An 18,496-nucleotide genomic window follows, 5' to 3' on the forward strand; every position below is an offset into this window, starting at 1 on the left:
CCCAGGTCGCTTCTGCGCAGTGAGTGGTGGCGTCGTAACGCCTCGGGGAAAGGGAAGCGGATAGAACCGTGAATCGCTGCCTCTGGCTTTTAATTCTTCTGCTGACAGGCGCTGCTCACTGGTTCTCCCTCTTTTGTCTATTGCACGCAGCCCGCCCTCCCCACTAGCTTTCCCACTCCTCGGATCCAGCCCTCGGGGCATTCCAGCCGGTTTTCTGACCCCGCCGTGAGCTCACTCCTGCTCCCCGCGCGGGCCTCGCACGGAGGCGGTAACTATGGAGAATATGGCGGAGGAGGAGGAGGAGGTGGCTCCAGCCCAGGTCCCGACCTCGGCCCCGGACTCGGCTCGGGTCCCAGCTCCGGCCCCGGACTCGGCTCCGACTCCAGCCCCAGCCCCTGCCCTGGCTCCGGCCCCGGCCCCGGCCCTGTCCCCGTCCCCAGCCTCTGCCCCTGACGAAGCTGAAAGCAGTAAGTGCAGGAGGCCCAGGTCTTTCTGCTGCAGGAGAAGCGAGAAAGTGCGTCTTGCTGGGGAGGCCCTTCTTCACTGGGGTGGCTTTCATGGGAAAGGAAGGGGTAGGGCGATGGGGAAGGAGGAGGGACCCGCGCTGCGCGGCACACGGGCACCGAATGGAGAAGGCATGTCCACCAGCCTCGAGGACATTGCGATGAAGGTTATGTGGGGGCCAGGGGTGCTGCAAATTGAGCTTGAGGGCTTCTTCGTTAAAGGGGGTCTTTTTCTGGTGCAAAAATAGGAAGTTCCACCTGATCTGGTAGTTTCTCTGAAGCTTCCGTCACGGGGTCCTTTGGAAATGTAACATAGTAACCGAGGCAACCGGTGTTTACTGTAGCAGATCCTAGCTGTCAAGATTTAGAAACCATTGCTCTCAACTAGGTTTTATGTCCGGACATACACACACAAAATATGAGTTTTTCTCATTTCATTTTTACAGCAGTTTGCTTCCAGAAAGAATTTGAGGGTGACGAGTGGGTGAATAGTCTACTAAATTATGGATTTATGTCTTCCCTCGGACATAAATACCAATGGAGTTGTGTATTTCATTAGGTCAGAAGTCAACTGTTGAAAAGTATAGCCCATATTATTGTTAGTGCTTCTGAATGTGCTTGCATGTTTTCTAAGTGGTGATTTATTGAGCCATAGAGGACAAAGGTAGGCCCTCCTCATCTTCAGGTCAGAGCTAGGTGGTTGCAAAATAAGGCCAGTTGTACAATGGTAGAGGGTAGAAGGTAGAGGGGGTTCGCTGAGTAGTCTCCCTCACGGGTGTGGTGTAGCAGCTTTAGGGAATGCATGCTTTCTCTAACTCCTCATCAAGAATATGTTAAGCACTTTGGGAAGATTTATTCATGTGTTTTAAAGTTTACAAGTATGTAATTCAAAGAATGCAATCTTTGAGAAACCTGGGACACATACGTAACAACTGAGAAATTGGAAATGCATTCGAAATATATATTAATCGCATTTTAAAAATTATCTACTGATGGTTAGTCCTTAGATGTCTTACATAGACAAGATGAAGATGGCACCTCTGAAATAGAACTGAAAATTGAGGAAGAAGTAACAGAAGAAGTTGTAAACAAAACCTCCTAGCACCTGATTTAATAAGGGGTTTTTCTCTTGACTTCTGGATTATTAGTGTGTTCCAGAAAGGTTGAGTAGATTTAAATGCAGATTGCCTGATATCTACTGTCTTGAACCACAAAGTGATTTCAGAGGTATAAGGCATATCATGAATCTTTTTTTTTTTTTAATATATTTTATTGATTTTTTTTTTACAGAGAGGAAGGGAGAGAGACAGAGAGCCAGAAACATCGATGGGAGAGAAACATCGATCAGCCGCCTCCCGCACATCCCCCAATGGGGATGTGCCCGCAACCCAGGCACATGCCCCTGACCGGAATCGAACCCGGGACCCTCCAGTCCGCAGGCCGTCGCTCCATCCCCTGAGCCAAACCGGTTTTGGCATGAATCTTTATTTAGACAGGTCTTTGGGAGTTTTCTTCAGTAGTGGACCACAGGATTTTCCATTTTCTCTCCTAACTTACCAGGCCCCTTCCTTTTATTTTGTACTATTTAGTAGTTAGGATGATTTCAAAAAGCACATTTTTACATAGATATCTATATCTATATCTTGTTTCATATATACAGACCTTTGAACCATGGAAGCCAAAAGCCTTTATGATAACAAATTTTTCTCATTTAAAAGTAAGGTAAAAAATTTGTATTTTAATAAATTTGAGAAGGAATGGCTGATAATACTGTATTAAATTCCAAAATTATAGAATGTCCTGCTGCATCCAAAAAGATTAGTGATGTTTAAAAGTTATTTCACAAACGTCAGTGCCTGCTGTGTGCAAGTTACTGCTCTAGGCACTTAGCCATAACAAAGATGAATAAGACCTAGCCCCTGCCTTCTTACTGCTTATTGATGGGGGAAGACAGATAAGGCCACGAATTAGACAGAGGAGCTGGGAGTGAAGCTCAGAGAGGAATTAGGCAGAACAGTAGCAGTGTCAAGAATAAAATTTAAAAGGCTGATGGTTCTAAATTGTATAACCTAATTATATAATGACTGTTAGAGAGCCTATGGCTTATCCCATCATCTCCGATCTGATTGGGAATCTGTCCCTAAAAGTTATCACCTCGTAGTCTTGTATATTCAGGCCCCCACTTTGTAATGGTTCTCTTTCAGAATTTAGAAGTATGTAATTTGAAGGATGTGTAATATTTGAGAAACCTGAAAATGTGTTTCTGGGCCTGGGTTTTGACTTTTTTCTTCTCTTTTTTCCTTAGGCTTTCTTCCTCGTGTTCATAGTTTCACCTAACATATGACTTTATTATTTATATCCATTCAGAATCCCTCCTGAACTCCGAAAGCAAAACTGCCTACTGGACTTGACCACATGAATACCAGTAGTATATCAAACACACTATGTCAAGAACTAAATTGCCTTTTTTCCTTTCCTCTTCCTTTCTGCCAAAAGTATTTTCTTCTTCCTTTATTGGTTAATGGTACCATTATTCTCAACCATGTAAACTTGAAATCTTAGATTCATTCTTGAATTTACTCTTCAGTCTTACTTTACACCCACATCCCAATTTCTTTGCTTCTTTTTTTTTTTCTTTGGTTTTACCTTCTAGTCTCCTGTACCTATCTGTTTCTCACTTCAATTATTGGTACTATAGCCAGAGATACCATCCTGAAACACAGTCAAATCATATTCATTTTCTCAAAAACCTGCAAAGACTTAGCATTGCCTAAAGAAAAAAGGTCAAACCAACTTGCATAGAATTTATGCCTTTTATTATCTGTACTACATTGAGGCTGCATGTTTTTCTACCGACTCCATCTAGCCAGGTGTGGGATAGAAGTGGCTGTATTTTTTATACCACATTCCTTTGTTCATGAGATTACTTAAGTTTATAAGGCCAGCCACCAAATCTTACTGAATTCTGTTCATACCTTAATGCGCTTCTTCAGTAAAGACCTTCTCAGAGGCTCTTGTTGGAATTAATTGCCCCTTACTCAGTATGTCCACATTATATTCACCCCAAGTATTCTTTCATTCTGCCTTGTGTTATAGTTAGCAGTTAATCTCTCCTACCTGATTGAAAGTTCTTTGAAGATAGGAAACATGGCTTAAGTTTCTTCAGTGTTTTGTACAGAATAGAAACATTTTTAAAGAATTATATTGAATAATTAAGTAAATTTTAAAGCTGTCAGGTTGCATAAATGTAGTTTTATCCTGTTTGCATTCTGAGGCACACTTGTCATTTATAAACTGAGTCCCAGCAGTATTCTCCATCTAGGTATTAGGGCATTATGCTATAGGAAATAAAATTGTCAAACTCTAGGTGAAGTAATTAATTAATAATGGAACGGGAATATAGATTGTTAAAGCTTAATTTTCTAATTTTTAAATTTTCTTTCAGAGAGACACATCTCAATTCAGAGGCAGCTTGCTGATCTAGAGAAGTTAGCTTTTGTAACTGAAGGGGATTTTGACTCTGCTAGTTCATTGAACTCAGATCATCTTGATGCAGGTATTTCCATGTTTGTCTCTGTGTGTGTGTTTTCTTACTTTCTAATGGTTTGTTATCTAGCATGAAAAATTTGCTAGAAATAGACTTGTATATTCTGTTGAACTAGAGGAGTAGTAAATATTTTTATGCAGGAAACTGATAGTCATCTCTATGCAAAGGTTCTGTGGAATGAGTTACTTCACAACTCAGGGAAATTACAGTCTCGTCCTATATAATCCTATATAATAAAAGCATAGTATGCAAATTGTCCCCTGGATCAGAAGTTCCTCTGGGAGTTCAACCAGGGGGCGGGGCAAGCCAGGGAAAGGGAGGGAGTACCCGGCCAGCAGCTGGCAGCTGGCAGCTGCTAGGGATCCTACCAGTGCATGAAGGTATGTGTATTCTATGTGTATTTCTATTGCATTTGGCTAGGAGTAACAAAAAAACATTGCCTTGAAAAAAAACATTGCCTTAAAAAATATGGAGGCTTATCTTCTCTCATGTAAAATAAGTACCAAGATAAGCAATCTAGGGCTGGTACAAGAGTCCACGGTACTGTCAATGCCCTAAGCTCCTCTCTTTCTGACTTGCCATCCTTAGTGCTTGGATTCCATCCTTAAGATCACCTCATGGTTTTTTGAAGTAGGCCCAGTATTAAAAAAAATAGTGTCTATACTTGCAGTGTGCTATACGTGAAAGGTATTTGTTGGATTAAAATTTATTAAGTGGGTTATTGATTGTTTCTGTATATTTTTATTGCTTTAAGTCTGAACTTTAATTCAGGTTTTAATTCTTTGGTACACTATCAATGTTTTTATTTGAGATACATTTCTAATTTAATAAGGCTTTTATTTTGATGATCCAAAATCTTTTCAAGGACATACTAATAAAGAAGGAAGACCTCACAAATTCAATAGTAGGATACAGTGCTTCTAATCATGGCCTCCAGTCTCAGAATACCAATCATATTAAATTCCTCCTACTACTTTGAGTTTCTTCTTCCATTTTTCTAACTCCACATGTTAACTGTTTTTGTTGCTGCCAGAGTAGAAGAATGCCACAGCAGCTACTTATTCTCTCTACCCAGCTCCTGGCCCTCTGGGAGGGTGACAGCCTCTGCCTTTTCCTCTGGGCAAAGTACAGAGTGACTCTGCCAGGCACTTTGGCCGGAAGGATATATAGATTATCGTTCTTCATCCGTTTTGTTCTCAGTAGCAGTAAGGATAGCAGCTAGTCACAGAGAGGGGAGTTTTAGGGTAAAAATCACCCTGTGCTAAAACAATTTTTGTTAACTACCCGCTGAGACAAGGGTGATGTCTTACTGAAGTTAAGAAAGACATTATGTAAGAAGTGGGGTGGGACTGGGGTCCTCGGTTACTTTTTTTGTAACTGAATTGAAGCATTAATTGGTAGTATATTCTGTGCCTTATCGGTTCTTTTTTCTTTATCAGGAAATAAACAGGCTTGTCCATTATGTCCTAAGGAAAAATTTAGAGCTTGTAATAGCCATAAGCTTCGTCGGCACCTTCAAAATTTACATTGGAAAGTGTCAGTTGAATTTGAAGGTTAGTATTTTTGTGCTTACTGAAAAGTGATGTAAATGAAATTCAAGATTTGATACCAGTTTGGGAATTTTATAGTGAATGTAATCAAATGTTTTAAGTTTAAAAATTTGAGGGATTCAAACCCTTCTTTTAATGTGTTTATTAGTAAAAGATCATGTTGCTCTCTAGGCAATAGCAATATGTAACACAAGTAGTTTTGTTTGGCAAACATTTATTAAGCATCCTTCCATGGCCCTGGGGGATCCGCATTTTGGACAGCGTCATAAATGAAGAGTCTGTGTAGCGCAAATTAGCATAAGGCAGAGAAGATGAAGCCTGAGAAAGAGTCAAGTGGCAGAGAATAGATGACAGAATTCAGTTCTAAGGAAGCTAAGTGGCTAATCCAAGATAACATAGAGAGTCTTGGCAGAATCAGAATTCGCACTCGGATCACCCATATTTGTTTTTATACTGTACCATATATAACAAGCAAACTAAGGCTATCTCATTAAGTAAATTAATAAATGATATTACAAATACAAAAATAATCTGTTATTCTTATAAAATTTGCCAATAATTTTGTGAAAATTGAATATTTAATGAACCGTGGTATGACGGTTGTCCATCCTTCATTCTAGGTTACAGAATGTGCATCTGCCACTTACCTTGTCGACCAGTGAAACCGAATATTATTGGAGAACAGGTAATCAGATGTTAGATTTATTTTGAAATTTAGCCCTCTTTAAAGAATGTGCAGTTTTTACTTGCTTTAATGCTAAAATGTTTATATTCAGCAATGAGGTTAACTTTAAGATTTTGTATCTGAATGTTTTCAGATCATCATATTGGGAAAAATATAAAATGCATGAAAAAAAGAGTTGCTGTATTGAAATTTTTATAGTTTTAATTTCAGTCTGATATATTGCTATCTTGTGTTCAAAAGGAAAATTATTTACTAATTTTAGAATGGAGAATTAAATAGAAAGTAATTTTTTTCTTTTAAAATAAATCTTGATTATAGAAAAAGAGCCTTCAGTTTCTGTGATTTAATAAATGCGTTGATTCATTCTTATCATCCTCCCTGTGTGCTTCCATTAATCTGCCAAAGGACAGAATAAGAAACTTCCTGAAATCTTTGATAACTTTTTTAAAAAGTACATATGTTCATTTTTAGAATAGATTTGACCTTTGGGGAATAAAAATTATAAAGTATTTTTGGTGATTCTATCCTGAATACATATTAGCTTATTATTATTATTCATTTTTCTTTTGGATCACTAAAAAGAGTAAAGTGCTAGAGAAAAAATAACATTTCTTTTTGTTGTTGTTTTTTTTTTATTATTCTTATTGTTGAAAGTATTACAAAAAATCGTTTCTTAAGCAGTAGTCAGGACAATGCTTGTCCATGAACCTTATCCAAGATATTTTGAATATGATAACCACAGTACCATAGGAATCTTTTGCAATGTTCTTGAATATTCTCGACTTGCTATATGATTCCAAGTAAATAGGAGGTAGACACAGCAAAAGTAGGAGTGCCATTGGAGTAGTTTTTTGGCCCTCAGCTATGTGAGAAATTATAAAGTGAGAATTTTTTACTTGGAAAAATAGATGTTTCATTAATTTTCAGAAATCTTGAAAGCTGGTTACTAAATGTGGTCATCATTAAAATTAAATTAGCTCTAGGCAGTTTGGCTCAGTGGATAGAGCATCAGCCTGCAGGCTGAAGGGTCTAGGGCTCGATTCTGGTTAAGGGCACGATCCCCAGTAGAGGACGTGCAGGAGGCAGCTGATTAATGATTCTCTCTCATCATTGATGTTTCTATCTCTCCCTCTCCCTTCCTCTCTGAAGTCAATAAAAACATATGTAAAAATATTAAATTATATGAACTTAAAAGTGAATAAGTTATATTAAAAACAAAGGTGATGAATACTCAAAGCTCACTACTTCCTAATTATTTTACTGCATGTTTCTATTATCTATGCTCTTACAGTTATTTATATAATATCTACATGGTGGCAATGCTGTCTTTTCCCAAATACATGTTCAGTGATGTCACATTGGTAACTTGAAATTTGTCACAATTGTAGCTTGAAATTAAAGAATATATTTTCTTGATATTGTAGAGTATTTATACTACAGAAAGCTGAAAACTCTACGAATCAGAACTTTATTTTCCTGGTGAGACAGTTAAACATCTACCAGCACACTGCTACTAATATTATACCATCTGTAAGTGCTGCTTATAGAAAAGAGGATACAGTTATTTGTTGATTAGAATGAATGGGAAAATCTTAGAAATTAAAGTTGTAGCCTATTGTAAAATTAAATTAAAAAGTATATGTCGCATGGCAAAATTAATACTGGCTTCTATACCATTAAACCCAAGACGCATACGTAAATTTACAACCTTGAATCAAGTTCTATTTCATTGTCTTAGTAACTTATTTATGTATTAAATTAAATACTCTGTTTGCTAGATATCCAGTAAAATGGGCGCCCATTATCATTGTATCATTTGTTCAGCAACAATCACCAGAAGGACTGACATGCTAGGACATGTTAGGCGCCATGTGAATAAAGGAGAGACTAAATCCAGGTATATTGCTGGTAAGTTGAGCAATCTTATTAACATGTTAGTAAGTAAATCCTTAAACAATGGTCTAATTATTCTTTTTAGACATCGATGAGATAATGATAGTGACTTAACTAAGTCACTGAGCTGACTACTACACCCTTACTTCAGATTTCCTTTTTCTGTGAGCCTCCCAACAATGTTTTTCTGTCCTCAGTTACCATATATTTCACAAGTGGGTAGAAAAAGCAACCGATGCTCAAGTAAATACAGGTATCTTAATGAAAGATTATAGGACTGTATTACTAATGATGGTTCCTGCACCAGTAATTGTTTTATACTTATCAAAACACACTAGAAAAAGTATGTAAAATGACATAACCACCGCTTATTATCCTGAGTGGTATCAAGTTATTAGTAGTTATTACTGAGGCAGCCTTTCTCAAGAATTAAGCCCTCATTGTCCTTAGGCCGTGGTCGGCAAACTGCGGCTCGTGAGCCACATTCGGCTCTTTGGCCCCTTGAGTGTGGCTCTTCCTAAGCCTTAGGAGGACCCTAATTAAGTTAATAACAAAGTACCTACCTATATAGTTTAAGTTTAAAAAATTTGGCTCTCAAAAGAAATTTCAATCGTTGTACTGTTGATATTTGGCTCTGTTGACTAATGAGTTTGCCGACCACTGTCCTAAGGCATCCACTGTATGTAAAGAAGTAATGTCTATACATCTAGAATGGTATTATGTACCATTCTTTTAAGAACTGAAAAAAGCCACTAAAATAATTTTCCGTAGCGCTTAATTTTCTCACTGACTCTGGTTTGAGAAAGGCTGACCTTGTGAGGTACCTGATGCCACTTTGGTGGGTAGAGAAGATGTCTAACAACGCTGGGAGAGGGTGCTGTTACTTGGCGTTGTAAAAAGAGAGGTATGGTTGCTATTTAGTTAACATTCTGATTGTAATATAATCAAGAAATCCAAATATAGTCTGATATTTTCCCCCACACATATTATATGTGTCTCATTTCTTAAATATGCAAAACATACTTAAATACATCAGCTTTTCATTTGGGTTTATAGCTAAATTATTCAAATGTATAGCAAATGTAGGAATTTTTTCCTTTACTTTATATCTGTTTTAATGTAATTTGTGATTTAAATCATAATTATGAGAAAGTGTTCTGAAATCTAGCATGTTCAGGAAATACAATGATTCTTTCTCATGCTGGCTAATGAATGTAATCATATAAAGATACCACTTTTCTAACAATTATCCCACAATAACATCTTTAGCAGCTAACCCATGTAAATGTATATAGTATTTGATGAATAAAGGTATTTTAGGATTCAATGCTATCTTAGGTTGATTGTTCTTTCTTTTGCTTTTTTTTGTTTGTTTTTAGGTTGATTGCTCTTAACTAGGTATCATTATTGATAGAGTAGGCAGTTAAAATTTTGAATTGATAAATTTTAATTCAGTAAATACTTTTTTCCAGAGACAGTGCTGAGTAGATCAGTTTTTAACACAACTAATTACATTAACACATTATTATAAAGGAAAGTTACTTTTTAAGTGTATATTGTTTTAGATATTTAATAATATTTTGTATTTAACTTGAAATCTTTTTTATCTTAGCTTCTGCTGCTAAACCACCTACTGAAATTTTGAAAGAGGTAGACACAGATGTACAAGTTTGTCCTAATTATTCTGTACCACAGAAAACAGATTCCTATTTTAATCCCAAAATGAAACTAAATCGGTAAGCTAAATTATGAAAAGGGTATGGGATGTTTCAAATCATTACAAATATACCCTCTCTTAATCTTTATGTTCCAGTGCAGCGATTTTCATCTAGTATGCCGCAAGAAGCACACTGATGTGCCACAAGAATTTTAAAAACATGCAGTACCTATTTAGTCAGGGACACTGACCTCTTTTCCCTTAGATTGTCAAATAAAAAAATAACAACAGCCTTCACAATAATAGCCATCCAGTGTGAATGAATCAAAATGACACTTTTATTTTTGTCCGATCAGCAAGATACTTTTTGGTTGCCTACAGAATTTTAATGAATAATATATGTGTGCCATGAGATGAAAACAGTTGAAAATCGCTGGTCTAATGTGTTGAAATTTAAAACTAGGTACAGAATGAAAATCATCTATCTTAGCATTTCTCAGAATGATTATTTCTCTTTTTTCTTTTTTTTGCCAGACCAATTTCTTTCTCCCAGAGTAAAGTAGACCTAACTTTATAGAATTAATGAACAATGCTTTTGTGGGAAAATTTTGTTTATAAAACTTTTATTTATAAAATTTGCTTATAAAATCATTTTTTCATAGTGAATGTTTGCTAATAGAACCCAATTGATTCATAGTTTAATTTCACAAGCTTCTAGTTCTCATACTGTTAAGTAGGAAATATGCTATTAGGCCTTTGTTTTTTTCCAAATAGGAATGCCAACACTGTTATTAAATAAAATAAAAGCTATAATGGTGAAGCCATGGTAGAGTAAAGTCATTCAGATTATTGTACTTTCTTTTAGGCAGCTAATATTCTGCACTTTGGCTGCTCTGGCTGAGGAGCGGAAACCTTTGGAATGTCTGGATGCCTTTGGAGCCACTGGTCAGTAATGAAGCTGTTTTGGAATCCAGCTAATTAGACTTGTACACTATCTTTTCTTAGAAAATGTGATTATCATAGAATATTTTGATATAAAAAATTGAAGATTGCCCTAGCAGTGAGTGTCCGCGTGTGGACCGAAGGGTCCCAGGTTTGATTCCGGGCGATGGCACGTATCTCACTTTGATTACAGGCTCCACCTCGGCCTGAGCCCTGGTCTCTGTCACATCGATATAACTGTCTTTCCCTCTCTCTTTCACTCTCTTTAAAAATCAATGGAAAAATATCCTCGGGTAAAGATTAAAAAATGATAATAAAATCTATACTAATAAAAGAGAAAAATGGTAATTGGCGTACGACGATACCCTTTTCATTGGCTAATCAGGGCTATATGCAAATTAACTGCCAACTATGATTGGCAGTTAACTGCCAACTAAGATTGGCAGTTAACTGCCAACAAGATGGCGGTTAATTTGCATATGTAGGCACAATGCAGGGAGGCGAAAGGGAAAGCAGGAAGAAGCCCCCTGCCACTGACAGTGATCGGAAACCCAGGGGGGAGCTAAGAGCTGGGGGGCAGGGCAAAGGCGGATTCTCCCATGATCGGAGAATCAGGCGCCTTTGCCACCCTGGCCAGTGATAGCAGGAAGTAGGGGTGGAGCCAGCGATGGGAGCTGGACACGGTCAAAGCTGGCAGTCCCGGGAGCTAGGGGTCCCTTGCCTGGGCCTAAAGCGGAGCCCACGATCGCGGGGCCGCTGCAGCTGCGGGTCCCCGCTGCCCGGGCCGGATGCCTCAGCCAGAGGCCTTAGGCCTGGGCAGGGGCGGAGCCTGCAACCGCAGGGAGCTGGGGGTCCCCTGCCCAGGCCTGACACCTCTGCCGGAGGCCTCAGGCCTGGTCAAGGGGCCGATCCGGTGATTGGTGATCGGAGGGTGATGAGGGTCAACTCCTCTGGCCGAGGCATCAGGCCTGGGCTGGGGGCTGAGCCGGGGATTGGGGGGATATGATGGTCCCCTTGCCCAGGCCTGAAGCCTGGGTCAGAGGCTTCAGGCTTGGGCGGGGGGTGGAGCAAGAGATCAGAGGGAGATGGGGGTCCCCTGCCCAGGCATGATTCCTGGGCCAGAGGCCTCAGGCCTGGGCGGGGGCCAGAGCCAGTGATCGGGAGGAGATGGGGGTCCCCTGTCCAAGCCTGACACCTCTGGCGGAGGCGTCAGGCCTGGGCAAGGGGCCGATCAGGTGATCAGAGGGTGATGGGGGTCTACACCTCTGGCCGAGGCATCAGGCCTGGGCAAGGGGCAGAGCCAGCAATTGGAGGGTCTGGGGGTCCCCTGCCCAGGCCTGATGCCTGGGCCAGAGGCATCAGGCCTGGGCTGGGGGCAGAACCAGTGATGGGGGGAATTGAGGGTCCCCTGCCCAGGCCTGACGTCTCTGTCAGAGGTGTCAGGCCTGGGCAAGGGGCTGATCCTACGATTGGAGGGTGATGGGGGTCAACGCCTGAGGGCTCCCAGTATGTGAGAGGGGGCAGGCTGGGCTGAGGGACACTCCCCCCCCCCCACACACACACCCAGTGCACGAATTTCGTGCACTGGGCCCCTCGTAAAAAATAATAAAAAATTGAAGATCCAAGGTAAAAATTTTTTATTGTGGAAAAATTTCTAATATATAAAAAATTGGAGGATATAATAAATGAATTCCTTTGTATCCATCACTTACTTCACAAATTATCAACTCACACTCAGTCTTGTAACTATCCCATGCACTTATCTCAGACCTCATGTCCCCATCCTCCATCCCATTTTGAAACAAATCATAAATCATTTCATCTATAAACATTTGTTAGATCTGTAAAAGATAAGGACTTTTAAAAAATACAGCCATACCTTTATCACACCTTAAAAAATTAAGAATTCTTTAAATGTTTAGATATGCCCAACTATCTCATTTTTTTTTAATCAAATCAGAATCCAGACAAAGACTTTATTTCAGTTAATATGTCTCCTAATCATCAATCTATATACCTATTGTGTATGTGTCTGAGATAATTACTTGAGTGGCAATCCTTGTCTTGTTCCTGATCTTAGGGGAAAAACTTTCAACTTTACACCATAAGCATGATGTTAACTGTGGGCTTATACATGGCCTTTGAGGTACATTCCCTTTATCCTTGCTTTTTTGAGAATTTTATCATAAATCAATGTTGAATTTTGTCAGATGCCTTTTCTGCATCTATTAACATACTCATGATTTTTATCCTTCATCTGTTAATGTGAATCATGTTGCCTGGATTTTGGATGTTGAACCAGCCTTGTGTCACTGGAATAAATCCCACTTGATCATGGTGTTTGATCCTTTTAATGTATTGTTGAATTTAGTTGGCTAATATTTTGTTGAGAACTTTTGCAATATGTTCATCAGGAATATTGGCCTGTAATTTTCTTTTCTTGTGGCATACTGTACCTGATTTTGGTATGGGGGTATTGCTGGCCTCATAAAATAATTATTGATAGGCATTGGTTATTGCCATTTTGTTGTTTTCCAGTTGTTTTTGTAGTTCCTCTTTGTTCCTTTCATCATCTTTTGTTCTCTTCCTTTGTGGTTTGATGACTTTGCTTAGTAGCATGTTTATATTCCTTTTTCTTTATCTTTCGTGTATTTACTATAAGTTTTTGCTTTGTGGTTACCATAAAGCTTTATCTGTAACAACCTGTTTTAAGTTAATAGCAACTTAAGTTTGATCCCATTATAAAATGCAACATTATTACTGTCCCCCAATCCACTTTTTGTTTTTGATCTCACATTTTACATTTTCATCATATATATCCCTTAACTAATTATTATAATCCTAGTTATTTTTACTACCTTTGTCTTTTAACCTTCATACTAGCTTTATAAGTAATTAGTTTCCTTTACTACATAATTACTTTTCCAGTGAGAGTTAATCTTTCATGTGTGTTTTTGTTCCTAATTAGATATTTTATTTGAACTGGGATCATAGAAAAGTTTTTTAAGAAATACTAATGAAATCTGTAAAACTTTTTTTGTCTGATAACTTTTCTTCAGAGGCTTTGTAGTGAGAAAGTAGAAAAAGAATTACTTATGAAAATACTAAGATTTTGAAACAATTTATTTATAGAATTATATTCTATATTATTGTTATACAACTTTTTTTTTGTTACAATTTAAAAACATATTTTCTTTCCCATTTCTCCTAAGGGATAATGGGATTACAATGGGCAAAACATCTTGGAAATGCAGTCAAGGTTACCATTAATGACTTGAATGAAAACTCTGTGACCTTGATTCAGGAAAACTGCCATTTAAACAAATTGAAAGTGGTGGTGGACAGTAAGGAAAAAGAAGAGGGAGATGACATTCTTGAAGAAGGAGAGGGAAAGCTTGGTAATATTAAGGTGACCAAAATGGATGCCAATGTACTGATGCATTTGAGATCTTTTGATTTCATGTAAGTGAAAAAATTTGCTGTGTCACTTTCTAAACTGGTCTGGAATTTGGGGGGGGGGGGGGGGATAAAAGTTAAGACAGTTTTTTGTTGCTTTTTGTTTATTTCAGTAAATACAGTTTTGGTTTTAGCATTGGCCTAAGGAATGCAATAAGAACATTTTCCAGCACCTGAAATAAAATGCCTGGGCATGACAATTTTCCTTTAATCCTGACTTATTTTTATTTACCTAACATAGCATAAGGTCAATGTTACTACTTTTAAAACAGAATTATGTATTTAAAATAGATTTGTAAAGTACTTATGAACACATGGAATTTTATTGTTAGAAATAATGACAATCATATAATTTTTATTACCAGTATGATTTTAAATATGTCTATATTCTTTCTGATTTTAGACACCTAGACCCTTTTGGAACATCCGTGAACTATCTAGATTCTGCATTCAGAAATATAAGAAACCTTGGCATAGTATCAGTGACTTCTACAGATATCAGTTCTTTATATGCCAAGGCACAACATGTTGCCCGGCGACACTATGGCTGTAACATTGTCCGAACTGAATATTACAAGGAACTCGCAGCCAGAATTGTTGTAGCGGCAGTGGCAAGGTACAGAATTGCCAACAGTGTAACACCTAATGTTTGGGCATATGTTAAAAACAGATTCAAGACGTGCTTCTCTCATTTTATAAATATGCACAAAATGCAAATTCTGTATTTCATACCTATAATCTTCCTTGGTTTTGTGATCTTATGTTGTATCTTTTAAAATTTGATTTGAAAGCTTGTGCTTAAAATAGTCAGTACACTCTCCAATTGAAAGTATTATGAAAGCAATTAATGTAGTAAGAAAGATAAAAATGAAAGTTAATTTTAAGTCAGTTATTTCAACAATGTAGGGTAGATGAGAGGATAGCATAATGAAAAGGGAAGGCAAAGATTGTTTTTAGATTGAGAAACATTGTTTTATGTTCATCTAATCTTTATTTAAACAAATAATTTGCAAAATGATGGCTTATAACCTGATTCTGCAGAATAACCTTGCCTACAAAAAAAGCTCTCTTTCTCATCTATATTTCTAAACATTTGAAGGAATATTTTTTTGAGCACCTCTCTTGTTCAGAATCTCTTATGCTATATAAATGGACATTGCAAGTATATATAATGGATAATCAGCCAGCTCACTTACTGGCCTCAAAACTAATTTCACAGCATTTAGATTGAAATTTCTACCTCAGCATAAATAGATGTTGTGTTATTCCTAATTAATTGAAAACTCTGATGTTCAGTTTATACATGCCCATGACCTACTTAAAAATGTTTACACTAACAAATTCAAATTAATATATATGAGCCAAGTTTAGTGTGTAACTGCAGAGAGAAAACTAAGTACATAAATACTGCATCAAGTAGAATTTAATCCAGAAGTGTGTAAAATTAATAGTAGCAAGGACTGCCTATTCACTTTTCCCTGAATATTTAGCAGCTGGCTTACTACCCTGCATATAGTTAGTATTCCGTAAACATTGTTTGAAAGAAGCTTTTATAGAAAAAAACAGGTAAAAAGGCAGAAAGGTGGTGGTGATGACAACAAAGAAAGTGACATTGGAAACCAGAGCCTGTAGTCCTATTGAGAGGCTGTCATAAAGGAAAATGTCTAGTTACTGAAGACTCCGGCAAGCATCCTTTATTTCCTGTGTTTCATTTTGTGTAAGAGTTATAGAAATTATCTTTTAAAAGTATGCTGCTAAGACTTGAATTTTTCTTATTTTCCCTTCACCTACCCATAGTTTACTGTCCAGATTAGTATTGTAAATATAATGTCAAAGAAAAATGATAAGCACCCAAAATAACTTAAATTTTTTTTTTTTCCCAGAGCTGCAGCTCGATGTAACAAAGGCATAGAAGTACTATTTGCAGTGGCTCTGGAACATTTTGTCTTGGTCGTTGTGAGAGTTTTGAGGGGGCCTACTTCTGCAGATGAAACAGCCAAGAAGATACAGTATCTGATACATTGTCAGTGGTGTGAAGAGAGAATTTTTCAGAAGGATGGTAATATGGTAGAAGGTAATTCAAGTTTCTTTTGACTGTATACTGTGTCTAATTTATTTTTTTTAAAATCTTTATTGTTGAAAGTATTACCTATTTTTCCTTTCCCCCCTAATTGACACAATAAATTATGTCTAATTTATGTATAAGCCTCCAATAAATAAGCCTTTATCACATCCCTAATTATACATATTGTCCTTTGGTTTTAAAGATGACAGTGCTAACTTTATTTCCTATCCTGGACTTCCTTTCTTCAACAGAAAAGGCATTTGTGTGAGTTTATTTACTGGTGCTATACAATTTACACTCTCCAGCTCTGCCCTTCTCTATTGAAACATCTAGAAATAACTTAGTTTCCACTGTCACTAATTTTAGGAACATAAGTTAGGATAACCTCTCTGTTTCTGGCTGAATATAAAAGCCATCAGTTACAAAATTCATTCAATAAATATTTACTGAGACTCTACTATATGCCAGGCCTGGGAACCAAGGAAAATAATTTGGCTTTTGCCCTTATAAAGGTGTTTCTATTTTTGCTTTTCCAGGATATAGAAACAGTTGCCCTAGGAAAAACAGTGACAGAGCCTTTAAGTAAATCTAAAATAAGATCTCACACTGTGTATTATGCCATTTAATTGCACTGAATAACATTGATATCAGATAGCGAGAAGCTAAAGACCATTATCCCTACCACCACAGCCTTGGATTCTGGATATCTCTAAGACTGACTGATCAGATCCAACCATTTCAAGCAAGTGCATGATCCACCTAGGAACAGTCTGGGCGAAATCTGTTGCAGAGAGTCTGATTTAAAATGACTATTCTGGACCTTAAGTGAACTGGAAAAGTTCATACTAGAATATTGCCCCATCTTGGAAACTACCTCCCCAATTTCCTTGTGATTCTATCGGGCCTTATTGCTCTTTACATTGAATTAGATTCTTCTAGCTTACATTTTGGGGCTGATTATGAATCAGGTCTAGGGAACAGGGTAATTATTTTCTTCCCAATTGCAGAAGAGTTAATATGAGAAATGTCTTTATTTTGATGGGATAGCAGTTATATGGATATATATATATATGTATATATATATATATATATTTGTCAAAGTTCATTAATATTTCCACATAAAATGTATACATTTTATTGCATGTAAATTTTACCCCAATCACTGATTTTAAAATACAGATATCTTGTGGACTTTATAAGACCTTCTCCTATTTAATTTCATGTACTAACTAAAAGATCTCTGTTTGACATGGATTTCTATCATCTGTTTTAAGCTTTAATCCTCTGATCTGTATAATTGAGATTTTATAAAAATACTTAGCACAATATCTGGCACATAGTAGATTCTCAGTATATAGTAGCTGCAAATTATTATGAGTATAACAATTACTACTATGTATCTGTCATTTCTGCTTTGATTTCTTTTAATCTTTTCACAGAAAACCCGTATAGACAGCTGCCCTGTAACTGTCATGGAAGCATGCCTGGAAAGACAGCAATAGAACTTGGACCTCTATGGTATGTGTGCCCAAGCATGATAATATATTCAGAATTGATTTATATATTGATTTTGTTTGTTGACTTTTGATGTGAGGCAAAAGACAAGCAAATTTTGACTGAATCTTTTAAAGTCTAAGCAAATAATTGTGACTTCTCCCCCTATGAACCTGAAGTGTTTTCTGTTTTCAGATTTTTCTATAACATTATTCCCCCAAGTTTGTGACAGTGCTAAAGAGAAGCCTGGCTGTTCTGCAAACTATAATGCATTTCTGAATAGTAAGAATTGGGCTTTTTTATTTTTATTTGATAATTATAGAACTCTAGGGTGTGGTTAAAAAGTGATCACAGTAACTTTTTAAAGAAGAGCCAACTAATATAAAAAGTCTTTGAGGAATTTAATTTAAAAAGGGAAAATGCAAGTAAATGCCTTTTGTTTTGGGTAAAGTTGTTTAGATGGGACGCAATTGCAAATTTTTAATGTATGTATGCTTTTGTACACAGAAATTCCTAACAACATTGTGACAAGAATCATTGCAGATATCTACCTCATTAATTTACAGGGTCAAGGTTTAGCCACCTACTAAACTTAAACATTAACACAAATGGTAAATGTTTGTGCTGATGCCCATTTTTAAATCTTTTTTCATGTCTAGTTAACTTTTTTGTTATTTTTTACTTTTTATTTAATTTATTGGAGA

At 37.1% G+C, this 18,496-nt stretch overlaps 1 protein-coding gene across 3 annotated transcripts in view; it reads left to right on the top strand.

Annotated features, from left to right (window-relative positions):
• The window catches only part of TRMT1L (tRNA methyltransferase 1 like), a 22,574-nt gene continuing 4,078 nt past the window's right edge, over nucleotides 1–18,496 (top strand). The window contains exons 1-11 of one of the 3 annotated variants that reach the window (XM_059675589.1): nucleotides 1–19; nucleotides 3,949–4,059; nucleotides 5,490–5,603; nucleotides 6,221–6,285; nucleotides 8,064–8,193; nucleotides 9,791–9,914; nucleotides 10,701–10,780; nucleotides 13,990–14,239; nucleotides 14,637–14,849; nucleotides 16,117–16,307; nucleotides 17,738–17,816. In XM_059675589.1, the coding sequence (XP_059531572.1) occupies nucleotides 6,229–6,285; nucleotides 8,064–8,193; nucleotides 9,791–9,914; nucleotides 10,701–10,780; nucleotides 13,990–14,239; nucleotides 14,637–14,849; nucleotides 16,117–16,307; nucleotides 17,738–17,816 (1,124 nt within the window). In that variant the 5' untranslated portion in view covers nucleotides 1–19; nucleotides 3,949–4,059; nucleotides 5,490–5,603; nucleotides 6,221–6,228. Of the gene's footprint in view, nucleotides 20–49; nucleotides 468–3,948; nucleotides 4,060–5,489; nucleotides 5,604–6,220; nucleotides 6,286–8,063; nucleotides 8,194–9,790; nucleotides 9,915–10,700; nucleotides 10,781–13,989; nucleotides 14,240–14,636; nucleotides 14,850–16,116; nucleotides 16,308–17,737; nucleotides 17,817–18,496 lie in introns of those variants that run through there. The other 2 variants (XM_059675587.1, XM_059675588.1) reach the window with 2 other exon arrangements.

Source organism: Myotis daubentonii, chromosome 18 (assembly GCF_963259705.1).
Source record: "Myotis daubentonii chromosome 18, mMyoDau2.1, whole genome shotgun sequence".
In the NCBI taxonomy this organism is placed as follows: Eukaryota; Metazoa; Chordata; class Mammalia; order Chiroptera; family Vespertilionidae; genus Myotis; species Myotis daubentonii.